Genomic DNA, 21,479 nt, shown 5'->3' with positions numbered 1-21,479 from the left:
GGGGGCCGCAGAGGGTAGCGACGGGGACCCAGCGGCAGGGCCGGGCCGGCTGCCGGGCTCTCCTCGGGCCCGCTGCGGCCGGCTCAGCGCGGGGCGCTTTTGTCTCCCTTCCTTCCCAGGCGGCCGCTGCGGCTGGGCTTCGGCGGCCGCGCAGGGCAGCCGGAGGATGCTGCTGCTCCTGGTCCTGCCCTTGGTGCTGGGGGCGGCTTGCGCAGCTCCGGCGGCGGATGGGGGAGCCGAGCTGCCGCCCGGGGAGCCGGAGCCGAGCTTCCCTCGGGAGGAGGCCAGTCTGAACGAAATGTTCCGCGAGGTGGAGGAGCTGATGGAGGACACGCAGTACAAGCTGCGGAACGCCGTCAAGGAGGTGAGACCCCCCCCTCCCCACCCCACACACACACACACACACACACACACGTCTCACTCACTCACACCTCTCCCAGATCCCATCCCGCCTGGGGAGGGGACAGTAACTGGGGCTTACCCGCGGTGGCTGGGATAGTTCTTCGGCCTAAGGTGTGGGGGGAGGGAGGGGGCTGTGCAGGATGTTTGTGTGTTCGCCTGTGGGGCTGGGGAGGCGAGTGGGGCGTGTGGCTATGCGGCGTCTGTATAGCGCGTGTGTGTGTTGGTGTGGCCCTTTGGTGCTGTTGGAAACAGCTCCCCACCCTTTGGTGCCTTCTCGTCTCCTGTATTTGAAGAGGGAGTTTCCCATGGAGCAGTTAGATCATTAACTCTGTGGAAACGCTAATTTATTTCTTCATCCTGGGGTCAGAGCGCCTGCCAGTATCTGAGAATCCTCCTAATGCCCATCAAAGATGATACTAAACTGGGAGGAGTGGTAGATACGCTGGAGGGGAGGGATAGGATACAGAGGGACCTAGACCAATTGGAAGATTGGGCCAAAAGGAATCTGATGAGGTTCAATAAGGATAAGTGCAGGGTCCTGCACTTAGGACGGAAGAACCCAATGCACAGCTACAGACTAGGGACCGAATGGCTAGGCAGCAGTTCTGTGGAAAAGGACCTAGGGGTGACAGTGGACGAGAAGCTGGATATGAGTCAGCAGTGTGCCCTTGTTGCCAAGAAGGCCAATGGCATTTTGGGATGTATAAGTAGGGGCATAGCGAGCAGATCGAGGGACGTGATCGTTCCCCTCTATTCGACATTGGTGAGGCCTCATCTAGAGTACTGTGTCCAGTTTTGGGCCCCACACTTCAAGAAGGATGTGGATAAATTGGAGAGAGTCCAGCGAAGGGCAACAAAAATGATTAGGGGACTGGAACACATGAGTTATGAGGAGAGGCTGAGGGAGCTGGGATTGTTTAGCCTGCAGAAGAGAAGAATGAGGGGGGATTTGATAGCTGCTTTCAACTACCTGAAAGGGGGTTCCAAAGAGGATGGCTCTAGACTGTTCTCAATGGTAGCAGATGACAGAACGAGGAGTAATGGTCTCAAGTTGCAGTGGGGGAGGTTTAGATTGGATATTAGGAAAAACTTTTTCACTAAGAGGGTGGTGAAACACTGGAATGCGTTACCTAGGGAGGTGGTAGAATCTCCTTCCTTAGAGGTTTTTAAGGTCAGGCTTGACAAAGCCCTGGCTGGGATGATTTAACTGGGAATTGGTCCTGCTTTGAGCAGGGGGTTGGACTAGATGACCTTCTGGGGTCCCTTCCAACCCTGATATTCTATGATTCTATGAAAGGTAAAAGCAGCAGAATCCAAAACTAATATAGCTAAAAGACTGATGGGTGTTTTCTTGCTTCAGCATCCCTCAAAACCCTGGAGGCATCTCTTCTGCTGGAAAGCCTTTCAGTCCTGTGCATGTGGTGCAATAGTGGGTTTGCATTAGGCCCTTAGATTTATCTTGCTCTGTTTTTGTTAAAAATTCCAAAAGGTTTTTGATTGCCCTCAAAAATGTTACTCGTCAATCTCCCTGAATCCCATTTAAGGTGAGAGATTCAGCGCGTTCTTTCCTGTGAAATGCTCATTCACTTGCTGCACCAGGCACTTAAAGTTGAGTGTTTGGATCTTGATTCTACACTTCTGTGGATGGAAGTGTCACTCAAGTCTCAGTGAGAGTTTTGCCTGTATCTCCCCCCTGTAACAAAATAAGGCATTTTAAATAACTCTTGGGGCTCAGTTGTGCCTTTAGTTATTGTACTGAGTAGCCACCGGAGACATGGACTATTTCACTTATATTTCAGAGCCATCCCCCTCCTCCCCTGCCCATCCCTCCTTTTGCTCCAGGGGGCTAGTAAGTTGTTGCTGGCTTATACCAATAGAGAATTGACTGTGCAGAAAACAAGGTATTTTTCTTTTAAACTTCCCTCTTCTGGGTATTTTTTTTTAACTGATTACAAATGCTTATTTCCTATTACTAAGACAATTGCAGTTTAAGCCACTCAGCAACTTCTAGGAACGGCCTAAATTTGGATCCAAAATGAATTATTTTAAAGAAGTTTTGAAACCTTAAAACTGTCCAGTTAACTCCCTCTTTCCCCCCAGCATTTCTTAGGGCCAAATTCTAACCTTGGCAATCTGTGGGCAACTTCAGATGAAGTTACTGAGAGCAGTGGACAAAATGTGAGGGCAGAATTTACCATTTTTAAAATAGCAAAAAGTATATATTTTTAAAGGACTGTATTAACTGTTGAGCTGATACCCTTCAGTCAGCCCATAGTGAATTTTACTGCCTAACTTCAAATCCCTAAATGTTTAATACAAGACTGTCAGCATTTTCATTATAGAATGTTGACATGGTACTGATGGAGAAATGGAATGCGGTGTATTTTTTGTTTAGATGGTTGCATCATATGTCTGTGTGGAAATTTCTTAATATTGCAGATGTTTCAGCTGCATCAAGCTGTCAGTTTCCCTGAATGGCAGAGAAAATAGAGTCTCTTAGTTGCACTTTCAGTCACACAGAACGAACTAAAAGTTCAAGTAACTTGTGCTCAGGTGCTCCTGTTTCCTCATAGTTAACTCCATATTTTTCCACTGGCATGCAGCTTCTCTCCGAAGCCCAACAGATTCCCACAGGCTGTTCTCCAGAGGCACAGGGTCAGCTGTGGGGGGGGGCCTTGTGGCCCCAGACTGCCTCTCTCTGTAGCTCTGTTTTGGTTTCTTATCAGCACTCTTTTGTCACAGGGTTTCCCCTGCAGGCATTTGCCCCGAAAGCTCTCTCAGAGGCTTAAAGATACTGCTGAAAAAATCTAGTAACTTTGGAGCAGATTCCTCCAAATCTGTCTTTTTACAGATGGAAATAAGGGATCTGTGGGCCTAGTCTATTCTTGATGTATGAGTAAACTCACACTTTTCTACGCAGTAGAACAGAATGAGCCCTAAAATGGAATACAGACTTGGTTTACTCATTTATTACATTATACCTTTGCAGTCTGCATCCAGATCCATTAAAATCCACCTAAAAATCTTTTATGATGTGCAAATTCTTATTCTGTGGAAAACAGCCTTATCCGATGCTTCAGGCACAACTATCCTTAAGAATGTGTCAGAATTTCCATTAGTAGTTGTTGTTTTCAGTGGTTAATAGCACTATAAAATTTTGTTCTTGACTGAAACATTCTCAGTCTGTGAGCAGTTTTTTTAAAAACACAACTCTATGTTGTAACAGGAGGAGAAAATTTCAAATGGCTTATGATATTCTACAACTAGATGAACTTTGTTAGGTCATTAAATTATTTTGTGAATGAGGGCCCACATTTTAAATCTTTAGGCAGCGAATTCAAGATTTAGCCACAAACAAACATGCCAGATTTTCAAAGAAGTTTAGCATACACCGTTCTCAATTATTTTAAGTACTCATGGTCAAAGATTTTGGATTGGACTTTTTAAAAGAAGTCCAAAATAGCCAGATAACTAAGATCTTAAAATGTTACATTTGTGATTTGTCTATTAATATTGGACTTTTCTGCAGCTATCGGGTGCCTCCTTCTCACTGAACTTGCTCTACTCTTTTGATCCTCAGCTCTACTTACCCTTTATATCTGCTTCCTCTGCTCCTGTTTCCATGCTACGGAGTGCCTGAAATCCAGGCATCATACAGCCTGCCTTTTCTGCACATTTGTTCTTACCTCCTTGAGTATGACCATTTTCCTGGCAAAACAGCACCCCTTTAGATCGGGGTGGCCAACCTGTGGCTCCGGAGCCACATGCGACTCTTCAGAAGTTAATATGCGGCTCCTTGTATAGTAGGCACCGCCTCCGGGGCTGGAGCTATAGGCACCAACTTTCCAATGTTCCCCGGGGGGTTCTCACTGCACAACCCCCTGCTCTGCCCCAAATCCTGCCCCCACTCCAAGCCCCCCCCCCGAGCCTGCAATGCCCTCCCCCCCCCCCCCCCCCCCCGGCTCCTTCTCAGGCTTAGGTTGGCCACCCCTGCTTTAGATCAACTCCAGCACCTTCAACCTTTCCGACTCTTATCTATATCTGTCTCCTGATACCCCTGTCTCTCTCCTTTCAATCAGAGCAGGATCCCACTAATTTCTTCAAGGATAAAATTGATTCCGTGCAGCAGAATTTTCACACCTTTCACTCTGTGCTCTACCTCTATCCTATACACGCTCTCCCTGCTCAACATTTTTTCCTTCCATTTTTTCCTCTATATAATCTCTTAATGTTCTTCACCTCTCCTTCGACCGTAACCCTTGTTCATGCTTTAGTCATCTCCTTTCCATTCTCTTGCCTCACTCTCCTCCAGCCTATCCACAATATGAAGTATTGTGGGGGAGGGAAGCCATTCAGATACTGTGGTGATGAGCACATCATATAAACAGAGAGCCAAAATGCTGCCGCTGCTGCAGAAACAATCTTCCTTTCCCACCATTTGGATGTTCTGCTCCTATTCACATTTCTCACCCTCCCTTCCAGCTGTGTACACGACCTCACTTCTGCTTATCTTTGCTATCATTCCCTCCTAGCACCCTTCACTAACACAGGCCTTCCTTCTGTTTGTTTGTATTAGAGTAGCACCTCGGGACTTCAAGTGAGATCAGTCCCCTATTTTGCTAGGAACTGTACCAACATATAGTAAGAGGGAGGCCCTGACTTGAAGTGCTTATAGTGTAAATAAACTAGACAGAGTGGGAGAAAGAGCATGTTACTGTCATTTTACAGCTGGGGCACTGAGATGCAAAGAGACTAAGTGAATTGCCCAAGATCACACAGGAAAGGAAAAAGAAAAGGAGTACTTGTGGCACCTTAGAGACTAACAATGGAAAGGAAAGATCACTAAGCCAGAAACTGAACCTATGAGTCCTAGTTCACAAAAAACATCCTCTGCATTCCTCTCCATTCTCTGCTAGGAGCCCTTTTCTATGCTGCCCCTTACAAATCTTCCTTTTTGTACTGTGCCACAAACCAACCCTTTTCTCTTTAAATCCCTTCTCAAAAATCAGTTATTCCAAGAAGCCTTTCTGTGATAAGCCACCTGAGAAACAAATCTTTAAAAATATTTAATTAAAATCACTACATCTGAACTTTTGATCTTCATCTGCACAACTGGTGTATTATGCATATGTCCTCTATTGTGTGTTCAATTTAGATTGTATCAGAGGGATAGCCGTGTTAGTCTGGATCTGTAAAAGCGGCAAAGATTTTGGCACCTTATAGATTATCAGATGTATTGGAGTATAAGCTTTCATGGGTGAATACTCCATTGGGGCTTACATCCGACGAAGTGCGTAGAGACCATGTCTTTATTGTATAATGCCAAATGTGGTTTGTCAGTGCTTAAGATTAGCTATGGTCCAACTATGCTGAATCTAGCCACATCCTTTTATTTTATATTAACATAAGGATGGGTACAGAGAACTCAGGTATTGTAAATATTACACGCTTTTAAAAATGGCCACAGAAAAAATGGTTAGAAAAAAGACAGACACTCAAAAGAAAACCCATCACCAGTGGGAGATGTGCCCCTAGGAAAAATTCAACCTGGTGAACTTTACAGTATTTTAGATCGAATACAGAGGTCTCAAGTAAATAACTAGTTTATTTGGAACTCAATTAAAGTTAATGTTCTCAGGAGTTTCTCTTGTTCACAAAGATTCCTTTCCTAGTTTTATGCACTTTAAAATTCTGTTCCTTTTTTTACTCTTCTTTAATTCAAAGAGCGATCTCATCTCCTTCCCACTGTGATCAGAGCACTGGGAATTCATGGGGCAGAATTAAGGCTGTGGTTGCACTCCAATACAATGGGAATTTTGCCTGTTAAGGAATGCAAGATTAAGCATGCAGATCCTGATCCAAAGCCAATGAAAGTCCTTTGCTTGACTTCAGTGGCTTTGGATGAGGCTCTTTGCCCTTACAGAACCTTTTCCTGCTCTTCCTCAGGTGTGAGAATCTATCTCAAGAGTAGTGTTTATCAAGAAAAAGTAGATAGGCCAGCTGATGATTAAATGTTAATTCAGGGTTTCAGCCCATGGTGTTACGAATTATACCCGATAGGTCACGCACAGGAACTGCTGCGAATTATACCCAATAAGTCACGCACAGTTCGAGTCTAGGCTGAGGCACACGAACCAAGTCCACAACTGCAGAGTTCCCAAAGAGACTAAGTTTATTATGCTCGAGCGTGGTGCCCCCCTGCTAATCAGGAGGGGACCCCGAATGCAGGTTATACAGATATTATATACCTTTTAGCAAAGCATGTTGCCCTTGTGCATCAGAAACCTTAGCCAAAAGACAAATCATTCCCTTATCTATCACCTATCCCTGCTAGGTACATTCCCCATGCTAAACCATTACTTCAACTACACAACATGGTCCTAAAGCAATGCACCAGTAGCCTTTCTTATCAGGATGGGAGACTCACATCAAGGCCAGGAGACAGGGAGTTAAGAACAGACAAAGAACAGAAACCAGGAGTTGAGACAGGCTGGAAACAAGGGGGAGGGTTTTCACAGGAATGCAGTATCTAAGGAACACTCCTCCTGGTGCATGATGTGCTTGCTTTTAGACAATGGTGGGCCCCAAACCAAAATGGAGTCACATATGCTAACTTTTCCTTAACAGTGGTTAAGAAGTTTTGCAGCACCCACTTATCCTCCTGATGCTCAAGTCCATAGAAAGGCTGACTTGTTCTCATACTCTAAATAGTCTATAGCTGAAGAGTTTGGTGCTCCAGTATCATGACATGGCATTCTCTGTTGCATTAAAAAAGCTGGCATGCTCATTTTTGAGATAGCTCAGGAAGCATTTTCATACAACAGAAATCAATACTAATAAATGTGACACTGTTTAGAGTAGGACAAAAAGTGTTGCTTGCTCTATTTTATTGTTTTTGCTTAAGGTTACAAATGTATTGCTCAGTAGTTTCTTGCATTTGTTAGATGGAGGCTGAGGAAGAAGGGGCAAAAAACCCATCAGAAGTTGACTTTGAAAACTTACCTCCCAGCTACCATAATGAATCCAACACAGACACCAAAATTGGTAATAAAACCATTCATACCCACCAGGAAATTGACAAGGTAAGAAACAATGCATATAACGATTTACCTTTTCTGTATACTGGCCTTGCAGAGTAAAAGAGCATGTCACATGTTGAAAAATTTTAGAGAATGTAGAGTTGAATTCATAAACTTCTTGTACTGTATATGATTTGCTTGTATAATTAGCAGTTAAGTGGGGAAGTGGAAAATGCTTAATGTGGCAAAATGCTTTGTTTTGTTTCATTGCTGTAGTGTCTTTTCACATTGCATAGTAATGCCTGGAAAATATGGAATACAGACACGATACATAATGTGGAATGTAAAAGTGATCACTGCTCGAGGCTTGATTGATTAGCTTCTTTACCAAGACATTTCAAAAAAGAATAGTGGGATTCATTATCCAATTTTACCAGCTGCAGTCACTATTGCAGTGCAGGAAATGAAAAATAAATAGAATTAACATTAGAGTAATACTGGACTAAACAGTAACAGAGGACTAAAATGGCATTCATATTCATCTAATTTTTTGTTCCTGTTTTGCCATATTAGGTTACAGATAACAAAACTGGATCAGCAATCTATTCTGAGACCGTTATTACATCTATAAAAGATGGAGAAAGCAAGAGGAATCATGTGAGTGAAGACTTCCTTTTTTTCTTTTAAAAATGAAACAAAAACATTGGCTTTATCATCTAGAATAAACCAGTACAGTTTAGAGCTCAGCCCAGCATAACTGTTAAATATTAAAAACAAACCACTTAACTTTACACAAAATAATATTTTAAAACCCCTTTTAACTACCAGGAATTGCCAGTGTCAGGCTGACTTTTTTTTTTGGTATAGTTTTTCTTATTGAAGGGTCCCAGAGAACCTTAGAAACTAACTTGCTATCTTCATTTATGCAAAACTCATACTGAAGTCTTATGGGAGTTTTGCCTGAGAAAGCACAAAAGCAGTACTTAATTTGTGCCAGGGCTTGCCAGGGGTGAGCCTTGGCAGTTCATAACTATGGCACTGCTGGGCTTGCTGCATCAGTTATGAATGTAAAAAAAAAATTGCTTGAGTCCCAGCACCTCTTTTATAGCAAATTAAGTACTGCCCAAAAGAATCTGACATATACATTCTTCAGAGCTGAAATTCAGCCATCTATGGGGTACAGAGAACATCAGAGTAGGTGGTTTCTTCACTGTGTTCTTTGGCTGCTGCCTGATGTCATTCAGCCGAGCAGCACTATCAGGCAGGCCAATGACTAAGGAAACTAAATTGGAGTCCACCGCCTGAACTCCAGTATAAACTCCCAGTATCTTCTGGTACCTAACACCACAAGGTTTGAATTGTAGCATAATGTGGAAGAATTATTCTGATTTTGTGGGTAAGCATAGTGGTGGGTATAAAGGTTTTGTTGGCATGAGCTGGGATGGGGCTATCGCCACATCCTGATTATGCAGATCATTCCAATGAGAGCTAATATTTCCTTAGTGCCACTCTGCTGCATAGGTGTTCTGTCTGTGTCTTGTATTTTACAGAAAACATCTTCAGAAAAAGTTATTGGTACTTTTTATATTCATTTTCTACTTTTCATGTCTCTCGTTCAAATCTCTTCTAAATTGGAGTCCACCGCCTGAACTCCAGTATAAACTCCCAGTATCTTCTGGTACCTAACACCACAAGGTTTGAATTGTAGCATAATGTGGAAGAATTATTCTGATTTTGTGGGTAAGCATAGTGGTGGGTATAAAGGTTTTGTTGGCATGAGCTGGGATCGGGCACTTTTTCAGAAATGCCCCATAAATAGAGGTTTAATAGTTAATATAAAATCCAAACAAAACAAAACTCCAGGCTTTTCTCCAGGCTATTGCTCATTCTGCGCTTCAAGCTAGTGTAATACCAAAGATTGGGAAAATGGAATTTCTATATTTTGTGGAGAAATAATTTTGTGGCTTTATTTTTTAAAAAGGTGGCTGTTTGAAGCTGGTCAGTGGGGTGAAACATAAAGAATAAACCTGGTAGAGCGCAATCAGGACTCATTCCTTCAATCACATGTTTATTTTTGCTACCATAGGAATCCTATAGGATTTAATGGCTAGAGTGCAGGTGAGACAGTCCGTGGTACAAGTTAAGTAATTTATCACACGGTTCCAAAATTTTACCTTGAGAATTTGAAGTTTTAGATCAGAGAAGTACTTTGTCAGGTAATCAAAGAATGCTAATGATAGTCAAACACTGAAATGGTTGCAGAGCTAAAAATTTACCTTACTTTTCGTAAATCTTCCACTTACTGTGCTTAGGTTACATGACAGCTTTCTGGCTTCTGGTATTGTTGCGATTTGTCTCTTCTCCCCCTTCCTGCCGCCTTCTGGTACCACATCATTCACGTTTATTGTGGTTCTTTCTTGGAACAAGCTGCTAGTTCAATCCTGCTCAGGGAGCCTGTGTGGAGGAATAATACTCCTTTGTGGTTTACTGCCCTTTATCCTATTATTGAACTCTAATTAAACTTGTTCTGTTAGCATCAGCATGAAAATTTCTCCACCAACTTTATTAAAATGGAAACGGAAGGGGATTTCTTGATAGCCATGTATGTTTAATTGAGAAGTCTTGCTGCTAGCAAAGTAAAATATTATTGAAATATTAATAACTTTCTTGCATGAATATTTACAATTTATCCAGGACACTGATAACTGTATAAAGTATCTTCTGTTTGTAGTTTAGAACGTTTAGTCTGGTCTGTGTTGGTATGATTGAAAAATAACTTTTGCCTGGCAGCTCTTTGGTGTTCTAGCCAAAATGATTTGGTTGTCTCAGTCCAGTCCCTAGGAGGGGGTGTTTACATTGCATAGCTCACCCTCAGAACTGGAATCAGTTTAAACCCTAGAGACAAACACCAGGGACACATTGAGCATGGGGCAGTGTGGACTGGAACAACAGTGCACTGCTACTGCTTTGCTGTCAGTAACTAGTTTCTTTTTTGGGGGCTGCCATCTTTTGTGGGGAGAACCCTTTTTTTAGTCAGTGCTACAGCTGCTTGCAGGCAAACCAACGCTTCCTTGGGTCTCTGGCTTATAAGTCTATCCTCCATTCCACACTGGAAGATCACCCCACTGGTTCTTGAAGTACTGCTAAGGGAGATATAACAAAGCGCCATACTTGCACAGCCCAATTTGCAGTCCTGCAGCACTGTAAAGCACTGGCTTGAAGGTTTCTACGCCAGGCTTCTTGGTGGTGGTTGTAGCGAAGTCAGACTTACCGGCCCAGCAACTCCTGCTGGTGATCCTGGGAATTAGCTCGATTCCAAGCCCAGAGCACCCTCTGCAGGCCAGTGGTTCACCTGCTGCTGGCCCCCTATCCCTCCCAGATCCCAGTGTCCCTTTACCTTGGGGTTCTGCCCAAACAGTACCTCCATACTCTGGCTCTCCCCTCCCTGGAGAACCCCCAACCCTCTACATCCACCTTGCCTCAGTGGCTACTGCCAGTCATCATCTTGCCCCCGCTCACTGGGGTAGACTGCAGTTTGTAATGGCCACTCATCATTGGCAAAGGGGGTTTGGACCTACTGCCTGCGCCTAACCCCAGGCTGTTCCTCCCAACCCCTGTACCTGCATAGGCCTCTGTCAAGGCCTGCAGCTTGGGAGTTGCCAGGATGGACCTTCCCAACTCCTCCTCTCTTTCCCCAGCATTGCTCTGTCTCAAGTACCCTTCTCTCCCAGGCAGCCAGGTCCAGAGAGAGACAGATGCTCAACTGCTGGTTCACAGCCCTTTTATAGGGCCAGCTGTCTCCTCATTGGGTGTGGCCCCAGCTGTGGCTGCCTTCCCAGTCTTCTTATTGGCTCTCAGCCCAGCCCTCTCCAAGGGCTGGCTTTTAACCCTTTCTGAGCTGGGGGACCGCCTCGCTACAGTGGTGTTATGGCTGAGGGGATGGAGGGAAAACAAGCCTGAATACCTTAGAGCTGGGAGAGCAATGATGCTGAAAATTGTATGAGGAAATAAGTCAGGGTGAAAATTGTAATGGGGGTTAATGAAATGAGGCTGAAGATAACATTGAAGGGCTCAAGGCAGCAGAGAAGACCCAAGGCCTGACATCACTAAGGTAAGGAGGAGACTAGAAAGAAGTAACTGAGGGAAAGAGAAGGAAAGTGCCTGCAGTGATTGAAAGTTGGCAGAGGGAGAAACTGAGTGTGGGTGCAAGGAACACGGGAATTCTTGGAAGGGCTTATGTTTATGGGCCCTTTGTGCTAACCCACTCACTTGCAGATCTCAAGTGACTACTGCTGGAAAACAAAAAAGGCATAATATTCTAATGCTGAATAGTATCTGACTAGAGATTAGGGCCAGATCCAACCCCACTGATTTAAGGCTCTAAACACTGTATTATCTAGGAATGAGGTAGATTTGTTTTTTTTAAATGAGGAACACAGTTATGTACTTGTAGCAGTGAAGAGGTTAATGTGTATCTCTTATGTGCAGTATAGTACTTGGGAATGAAACTAATTTTGTAATCTAACTTTCTGGCAAGCTGTGTATCAAAGTAGAATGACAGCTGTTAGGATATAGATATTCAGGCCTGTCTGTAAAGGTCTATACTCTAAGAATGTAGGTATATGTTTATCATTTAGCTAATAATAGAGGTATACAAGAAAGAATCTGTGTAAGGGCCTTCTCTCACTGTGACAGTCTGAGACCCTGTTCTTAGGCCAATGCCTTTGGCTAAGCAGCAGAGCCAGCCATAAGCTGGGAAGCGTACGGTCACATCCTCACATTCCAAACTAGTCAATATGGGGCTGTTAGGAAGGTGATCCGATCTATCACCTTCAGAGAAAGGGAAGAGCCTAGAAGATGTAAAAGGAAATTTAGGTTGATAGTTTTCTGTCTGGTAAGAACTCACTTATCAATAGACACAGCTGGGAAACCCTTATGTCTTTATAGATGTAGTTGTGAAATCCTCACTTCTGTATTGTTTTGTCATTATAGTTCCCACTTTGCTATTGTTTATTGACATGGTCTCTGGTTCTGTGATTGTTTGTCTGCTGTATAATTAATTTTGCTGGGTGTAAACTAATTAAGGTGGTGGGATATAATTGGTTAGCTAATCATGTTACAATATGTTAGGATTGGTTAGTTAAATTTCAGTAGAATGATTGGTTAAGTTATAGCTAAGAATATTACTATATAAATTAGGGGCAAATAGGAAGTAAGTTAGGATTCGAAAATAAGGAAAAAGGAACTTGGATTTAAGCTTGCTGGAAGTTTACCCCAATAAACATCAAATTGTTTGCACCTTCAGACTTTGGGTATTGTTGCTCTCTGTTCATGCGAGAAGGACCAGGGAAGTGGGAGAGTGAAGGAATAAGCTCTCTAACAACAGCCAGATTGTAAATCATGCAGCATTCCTGCTAATAAGGACACGTGTCAGTGTGGAGTATTTCTTGGAACTACTACTAGATTTTCTCCAGCAAGTTCACACCATAGACTTGAACTTCTTTCATTTGCTCTTCCTAGTACAGAGCTTGCTAGACATTTGTTTAAAGTTGCTGGCTTTATTAGAACTATTCGTAGTGTAATATATATTTAAAGCCCCAAAGCTGAAAACTGCAAAGATACATTGTTTCCCTTATGTTAATGACTCCTTCCCCCAATTAAGTCTCTCTCAGAGAAGAAGCTTTTTAGAGTCACCATATGGCATATATAAGGGGAACATAAGTGGTGGTAGTGTCTTAAATTTTCAAAATTGTTTTCAGATAATTTGTTTTATCAGAATAACCAAATTTTCTTTCTTCCAGTTCATATTTTGGAATTTTCTTATTTGGGTGAGGATAGTCATAACTACAATTAAGTTGTCTAACACTTCGTATGTTACATTTTCTTGCAATTTTTTAACTATATATTTTGACAAAGGAAATATTGGGGTTACTGTTACTTATGCAACACCATAAATGCTTGATGCTGTAAGTCTATATGTACACAAAAAGTTACTGTAAATATCTTAATTTAGAATGTGTTATGCAGTCTCTCACAGCACCATGTCTATAACACATCCAAACTCTGGGAAGAATTGAATTCTAGAGTCATGGAGGTCGTCTTAGAGAATACATGCACTCACATTTTGTGCCCATAGCCCTCCCCCAAATAAACTGCAGATACAAATCTGCAGTATTGCTAACCTTAAACATTCAAAAACCATGAGTCATGCCCCAAAAAATCATGACTAGCTTATAGTTGTTTTTTAAACAATAAATATTTGGATTATTTTTACTTGCCTCTTGGTTTGCGAGTATTTAGCATACACTTCCTTCACATTTTCAAGCTTTTTCTCTGCAATAATGAGGGATAGAAACTTACTTTTAAAAAAAACGAAAGCTGATGTTCTCATGCAAATGCCTGATTCCAGCAGATGGGACTTTAAGAATGAGTCTCAAGATAAAATTGTGAGAATTGATTACACTGAGTCTAATTGCTTGCACTGTTAACTGTCCAGTTTTTGCTCGCAATTTAATAATGGGTGCAAAATGCAGGCATTTTCCGCCGCTGCCGCCCCACCACTACCTTCCCTCACTCTCACACTTTGATTTGTCATTGCACTAAACACTTTCATCCCCCATAAAGTGTGGATCATTAAAAATGTGGACAGCTTACAACTGTGAAGAAAAGGCAATGCTTTTGAAAATTTGGCCTTTAGGCAGACATTGCTTAATTGATACCATTGCATGCCCAGTGCCCTGATTTTTAAACTTGTATTTAGTGGTCTTTAGACATTTCTGCCACAATACATTGGCACATTTCTTCTCTCCATTCTCCTACTCAGAGAAGCCTTTTCAAATAGGAACTGCTGAGGAGGTCAGTGCAAAAGAGCTCCAAGTTTCTGGGAAATATTTAAATGACAGTATGGATTTTTAAAAAAACCTATGGTTACCTTTTTGTGCTGTTTGTTTTTTTTAAAGCCAAATGCTGGAGAGGATGTAGAAATAAGGACCTTTCTGCGCATATGGTGGGAACATTCTTCAATAATAGAATTTTGAAGGAATATAGTAACATTTAAGGTAACCCATGGTGATTCTGTTAGGTTATAGTCCAAAGCAGGACATTGATTCAGCAAAGGACCCATTCATCACATTTTGGAAGAGGACAGGTTACTCCAGCATTAGTGGAATGGAGAAACAAGGTATGGGAAATCACTGCAATGGGGGGGAAATGAATAGCCTTACAGCAGGAACAAGCAGATTTCACAATGTACAGTTACCATTTTGGGAGTGTGAACAAAATATTTACACAGAACCATATAATGTTAACCAAATAAATGGACTTTTTAAAGGTGACTGATGCAGAGAAAGCAGAAGGATAGCAGGGCAGATGATTTCTGTGGATGCATATAACAGCTGGTTGTGATTTATAGAGGGTGAAAAGAGAAGAAGGGAACAATTTCTGAAAAATCTCAGGCATGGAAGTTGGAGCATCAGTTCACATTTTAACAACTGTGTGTTGTAGGCTAGACTTTCTAAAGTTGTCACTCCTTAGATCTGTGAGTCCTTCTTGGTTCTTTGCAGATTAAATAAAGTGGAATTAGTGGGAGAAAGATGAGTTATGATTGATAAGATTTCATACTTGTGTAGAAATCTGAATTTATTAGATTAAGGTTAATAAGTGTATAGACATCTGTATGTTTGATTGTTTTCAGTTTATTGATGAAGAAAGTTTTAAGCAGTGTTGCCCTCTTGTAACCACAGACAGATTCACTTCAAAACTGTGACCAACCAATATTAAAATACAGTAGCTCCAGGACATGAAATATATTTCATTGCATAATATCAGCAACTAGGAGACCATAAAAAAGCTTAAAATGCCTTTTATTGTAATTCTTCATTTCCATTTCTGTAATGTCCAAAGTTACTATGGCAGCAGAAGTCCCTGTTTAAAATAAATAAGAGGTTGTGGCACAGTTTAAAATTGTGTGCAATTTTATACGATGCTCTCGACAATTAATTTTGCACTTTTACCACTTCGCCTGTACTCTGTCCACTAGTCCATCAGCTACTGGATTACTTCTGATATTCCAGATCCCAGAACAGCTTTTACATCCTTTCTGCTTGTCTAGTTATTTTTGTTGTGCCCATCATATGGGATATGAGCACTGAAGAGAAGCCATTTTTAATAATAAAAGCCCCAAAAATATTTCCTCCTTACATCCAAAAGAGGAATTCTGTTTCAAAATTACTCTGAAGAGAAGGACAGGAGAGAGTAGTCATGTTATACCAATAAAATAAAAACCAGCAGGATCTTATTAAAGGGGATAAAAAGGTCACATTTATTGTGAATACAAAAAGAATCATAGTAGGCAGTCAGTTATAGCTACAACATCTCTCTCACTCTCTCTGACACACACACACACGTTCTGCAGCTGCTGTATAGTTACCAGTCCGGAACGTAGCTTGAGTTCATGGCTTGGTCCGGTGCAAGGATGTTTCGCGCTCTAGGTGAAACTTGCGCCCTCCCCGCCGCCCCCTCTCTCCCTCCCTCCCCTTGGCCCGGGGAGCCGTGCGGCACCTCCCCGCCCCAGCTCACCTCTGCTCTGCCTCCTCCCAGAGCACGCCGCCGCTTCTCCCGCCTCTCAGGCTTGTGGCGCCAATCAGCTGTTTGGCGCACAAGCCTGGGAGGGAGAGAAGCAGAGCGGGGCAGCGTGCTCAGGGGAAGAGGCGGAGCAGAGGTGAGCTGGGGCAGGGAGCGGTTCTCCTGTGCATGAATCCCCCTTCTCCTCTTCTGCTGAGATATCAATGTTAAAGCTGTGATATGATTTATAGAAAAGTTATTTTGGATCATACTTGGAAGTTTCTAAGATTAATTTCTTATAATTTGTCTCCTTCAGAGGCCCACACAGTTACCAATAAGATCATAAATGCTGACAGCCAGGATGTAAAGGAAGAGGGATATTAAAAACCCATAGAATGTGTACACACTCTTGAGTGTCTTTTTTTTTTTTTTTTTATTCTGACTTTGTGCAGCATCTAGCACAGTGGGTTTCTGCTCCAAGGAGAGGGCTCACAGATGCTATGGTATTACAAATAATAAACGTGGGGATTTTAGACTAATTGAAAAATGTTATTTTCTTATTTGTTAGTATTGCAACTCTCAGAATATCCCTGTAGATGATAGGGCTTGGGGAGGGAGTGCTAGCATCAAATGATGAACACACAGTGCTCTTCTCTTCTTCTTGTTTTTTCACCCTACTAACCTTTCTCCCTTCCCCCAAAACATTAATAGATTCAAAGGCCAGAAGGGACCATTATGATCTAGTCTGACCTCCTGTATAACACAGGCCATAGAACTTTCCCAAAATTAATTTCTAGAGCAGATCTTTTAGAAAAATATCTGATCTTGATTTTAAAATGGTCAATGATGGAGAATTCCCCACAACTTTTGGTAAGATGATCCAATGGTTAATTAGTTTGACCATTAAAATTGTATGTGTTATTTCCAGTCTGAATTTGTCTCGCTTCAACTTCCAGCCATTGGATCATGTTATAACTTTCTCTGCTAGATTGACAAGCTCATTATTAAATACTTGTTCACCATGTAGATATTTATAGACTCTAACCAAGTCACCCCTTCATCTTCTCTTTTGCCCTTCTCTTATCTAAGTTGTATAGATTCAAAGAGCACAATCACAATTTTTTCTAATCCCCTAATCATTCTCGTGGCTCTTCACTGAACCTCTCCAAATTATCAACGTCTTCCTTGAATTGTGGGCACCAGAACTGGACTCAGTATTCCAGCAGCGGTTGCAACAGTGCCAAATATAGAGGTAAAATAACCTCTCATTCTTATCTGAGATTTCCCTGTGTATGTGTCCCAGGATCACATTAGCTCTTTGGGCCACAGTGTTGCACTGAAAGCTCATGTTCAGCTGATTATCCACCATGGCCCCCAGTTCGTTTTTAAGAGTCACTGCTTCCCAGGATAGTCCCCCATCCTGTAAGTATTGATGGTGTCCTTACTTCTGTATAAAGAGAACACTAGAGAGGACTGTAAGCTGCTTAGGGCAGGGACATTGTCTTGTTTTACACCTGTTAAGCACCATACACACTTGGCACACTATAATCTATATTAGAACAAAAGAGAAATTCTTTCACCTCTGACTGTGCGTTGGTTTGGCTCTGCATCACAAAAAGCATCAAACTACTCCGTGACAGAATATCTCAGTTGATATTATTCTCACATGGAGGCCATCAGATTATCTGACTGTTTCAAGTCCCTAGAACAGGAACTGGGCTCCTTGCCAGTTCTGGCACTGAACTCCAGTTCTTGGGAGGTGCTGTGTGGGTGAGAGGCGCCATTTAAATTCCCAGGCTAACATTCCCTTTCTCAGATTTCAGCTAGGATTGATAGATGCCAGGCTTGGATCCAAGGAGCTTGCATCCCTTTGAGGGGCCAAATTCAGGCCTGGTGTAAGTGGGTGCATGGTCAGTGAAGTCATTGTTTTTTTGCATCCACTTATACCAAGTCTGACTGAGGTCAAAACATCGTATAATTTATTTTTCCTGGACACAGTGTTTAGTATGTAAGTTTGGAAAAACAAAAGCTCATGTACAGGAAACAATTTGAGTCACGAGGACTCTGCTGGTACCGTATCAGGGTCAAAACATTACCCCTTTCTGCTTGCTTGCTTGTCCTTTGTTTAGCTGTAGTAAACTAGACTAAGTGATGCATAAATAATTAAAAACAGAATTTGCTCTGCTGAGACGTTCATTACGTGGAGATTAGCTGTGAAACTCTCATACTCTCTAAGTTACATTAATTTAATATCCTTCCTTTCTAGTGCTAGTTTTTTGCATGTGTGGTCATTTCACCAAAAATGTTTTTAGCAAGCACGTTTTTAAACCACTTTTTTTTTTTTATAAAGCATGCATCTTGGTACTGCAAGTCCACTTAATTCAAATAGAGTAGAACGGTGGCCAGTCTCTCAGCGGGGATGTGTGAGAGAGCTTCAGGAGCATAAGAACTTTCTTTTTCAGTGCAGTTGGCTGGAAAATATTCCTCTCCTCCTGTCTTCCCATATCTCATTAGTAGACACTCTGTTGAGAACGACTGTATGTCCTCGGTAGATGTTACGGGTCATTACTTCTGTCTGGGGAGGTTAAGGAGAGCTCTCTTCAAAGTAGTACTGGGAGTCTTGTTCTTGGCATTTTTCTTTGTACTTTCAAGGTACATTGTCAGCAAAGGGGTTTCCTTGCTTCTTCAGGTATGGCATCTGGTTGCCAAATACTTACTGTTGTGAAGGTTCTTTTCTAGTGCCTGCTCTTTATTTCTGTGGCTGGAAAGTTTGCTATCTGGACACATGAGTTATGGAGAGATGGAGTCAGAGGGTGCAGTAGGAGAATTTTTTCAGCTCAGGTCCACCAATCCAGAACTTCCTACCTATTGAGTTACATAGCAGTTTCATATTAAACATGCCAAGTTTCAGCCTTCGAAAGTAATTTGGTTGATTGAAACTGAGTATGCATCTAACCTTGTGTTCTTATTCGAGTGTTCGGAAACTTTGTCTGGAGAATCATAGTTCAGTAGTCCAGAAGGTTTTAAAAAATTGCATTCTTATTAATTACTGCTGTCAGACAATCTTGAAAAAGGGTGTTCAAGTTGCAAAAAGAAAAGGAGTACTTGTGGCACCTTAGAGACTAACCAATTTATTAGAGCATAAGCTTTCGTGAGCTACAGCTCAGCTGTTACTCTGAAACCGGTGTTCAAGTTGTCACCTCCAGACTAGTGAACTCAAGATGCAGGAAATACCGGTAACAGGTAAAAATTCTTCACTGTGGTTCTGTTCACCCCATTATACTAGAAAGCAGAATTTTATAGAGCAGTGATTCCCAATTAGATCTACCCATGGGACTATTTGAGAATTTAATGACAAAAGGTGAGCCATTTGTGTAGAAGGCTGGGGGGGAGGGAGGGGCTTTCAGCTGCCATTAAAGAAAGACATGGATTGCAATATAAATATCAGTGTTTCTATCCTTTAGCAAAGTTTATAAATCAACATTATTACCTGTGTGTGTGGCAATCTCTAATTGGAGAGGTGACATTGACGGCCTCTGGCAAGCTTTGTGAAGAATGGTTTGTAGGAGGTCAGTGGTAAAAATGCTCATCTGTCAGGCGATTGCGGTGATGGTTTTTTATAATATTCATAGTAGAAAACCCAGATTTGCAGAGGTACGTTGATCCGAACATCATTAAAAGATTGCTAGACTCTGGCTATTCTGAATCTTGTCAGCATATTGAGTCCAGAAATCACGAAGTCCCCCTTCTCTGAATTTTGCCTTCAAGACATCTGAGCTCTGCAGCCTTACAATTTCTAATTGAAAGGCACCTTCACCAATTGAATCAAGAATGTTCTTAGCTTCAGAAGGGCAAGGTCCATCAGCGGAGACAACAAATGAATCACGAACAAATAAAAGCAAATCTTTTGGAATTTTAAAAATCTCAAATTGCATTTTAAAATCTTCCATCAGATTGTTTAGGATTTCTTGCATCGTTTTCATTGAAGTTTCATCTGTAGTAACAACACGAAATGTGGGAAAGTGCAACATCTTTCTGGTTAAGTCTATCTGAAAGATTTGAAGATGCCTCTGAAAGGTACACACTTTCAAAGAGATTCTTGACACCGTTTGCATGACGTTGGAGCTGCAAGTTGAGGGAATTCAAATGTCCAGTAATATCACATAGAAAAACTATCTGACATAGAGGGTCATCATAAATTGCAGGAAATCGCAAGCCTTTGTCTTGTGCTTTGAAAGATTCTATTTCTTTTTGAAGTGCACAAAACCTCTTTAGCATGTGCCCCCTACTTAATCAGCGAACGTTGTGCTGCAACAGGTCACTGTATTTGACTGAAACGTCTTGTAAAAAAGCTTTAAAATAAGATGTTGAAAGCTAAAAGTTGAGCATATGTAGCTTACTAATTTCATCACAATACCCATTGTTTTTGTTTTCAAGTCCCCAGACAATTTACCAGACAGGACAGTCTGGTGAATGACACAGTGAAATGTATTTAACAAAGGGTGTATTACTGCCAAAATTTAAGCAAAGCTCTTCTCTTTCCCTGTCATGAAGTTTAAAGATCGAAACCAGATCGGTGAAATTTTCAAGGAAGAATTTTTGTGCTTAATATCATTATAGAAACCTACGCCACAGAAGATCTAAACCTGCGGATGGTCAGTGTAAACAAACGGTCTCGTGGCCCGCCAGCAGATTATCCTGACAGGCCACAGGTTGCCCACCACTGATTCAAAGAATATCTTCCATGCTAACTGATACCAATGCACTTTACAAAAACTGTTTCTAGAAATTCTGTCACTTCTGAGGTATAGCCATATTTGGGGTGCAATACAGTAGCAGTTTACACTGCTAGTTACACCATTTTAGGAAATGAAGACTCCTTCACCCTATCGAAAGTGTAGAATATTTGTGGGGGGCCGAAAGTAATGACCAGAGATTAGCTTTAGCCCAGTACCCTGGGGTTATACAATGTACCTTAATCTTACAATAAGTACTATGTGCTCTAATTACCACAAGTAGTCAATAGGACTGCATTTTTTAACGTTTCCTGAAATACAGTACCTCTAAAACTGTACATGGGCATTGCTTAAGACAGAAGAATGCTATCCTGAGTTGCCAATACCTCTTCCTTCTACACATGATCCTTTGCAGGCTCCCATCCAAATACTGGGCCATTCCAGTACTGTTTTTGCTCGTGAGATTTGTCAGGATCACAGCACAAGGTGGTATGGATTACTTGACCTAGCTCTCTCTGCGAGCATGGGACACAAGGATGTCAGTAGCATCAGGAATAGTTTGGGTTAAACGTTTATTCAGGTTTCCCAAACAAGCCATACAGCAGAAGGAAAAGATTCATTTCACCCAAATATCCAGTCTACACACAACACCCTTCCAAACCCAGCATGTAAAACACCACCAGCAAAACAGATAATGCAATAAGAAAGTGAAATGGTAAGTAACAAACACATTGTTATAACTCTACAGAGTGTAAGATAA

The 21,479-nt window shown here is 41.8% G+C and overlaps 1 protein-coding gene across 1 annotated transcript in view; it reads left to right on the top strand.

The window, feature by feature from the left end:
* The window catches only part of DKK3 (dickkopf WNT signaling pathway inhibitor 3), a 45,880-nt gene that overhangs the window by 472 nt on the left and 23,929 nt on the right, over positions 1-21,479 (top strand). Inside the window, exons 2-4 of the mRNA XM_084630745.1 lie at positions 120-364; positions 7,347-7,484; positions 7,995-8,078. Coding sequence (XP_084486871.1) covers positions 120-364; positions 7,347-7,484; positions 7,995-8,078 — 467 coding nt within the window. The remainder of the gene's footprint in view (positions 1-119; positions 365-7,346; positions 7,485-7,994; positions 8,079-21,479) is intronic.

Source organism: Lepidochelys olivacea, assembly GCF_965140295.1.
Source record: "Lepidochelys olivacea isolate rLepOli2 genome assembly, chromosome: 6".
NCBI classification, from domain to species: Eukaryota; Metazoa; Chordata; order Testudines; family Cheloniidae; genus Lepidochelys; species Lepidochelys olivacea.
This window is presented reverse-complemented; position numbering and strand designations above follow the sequence as displayed.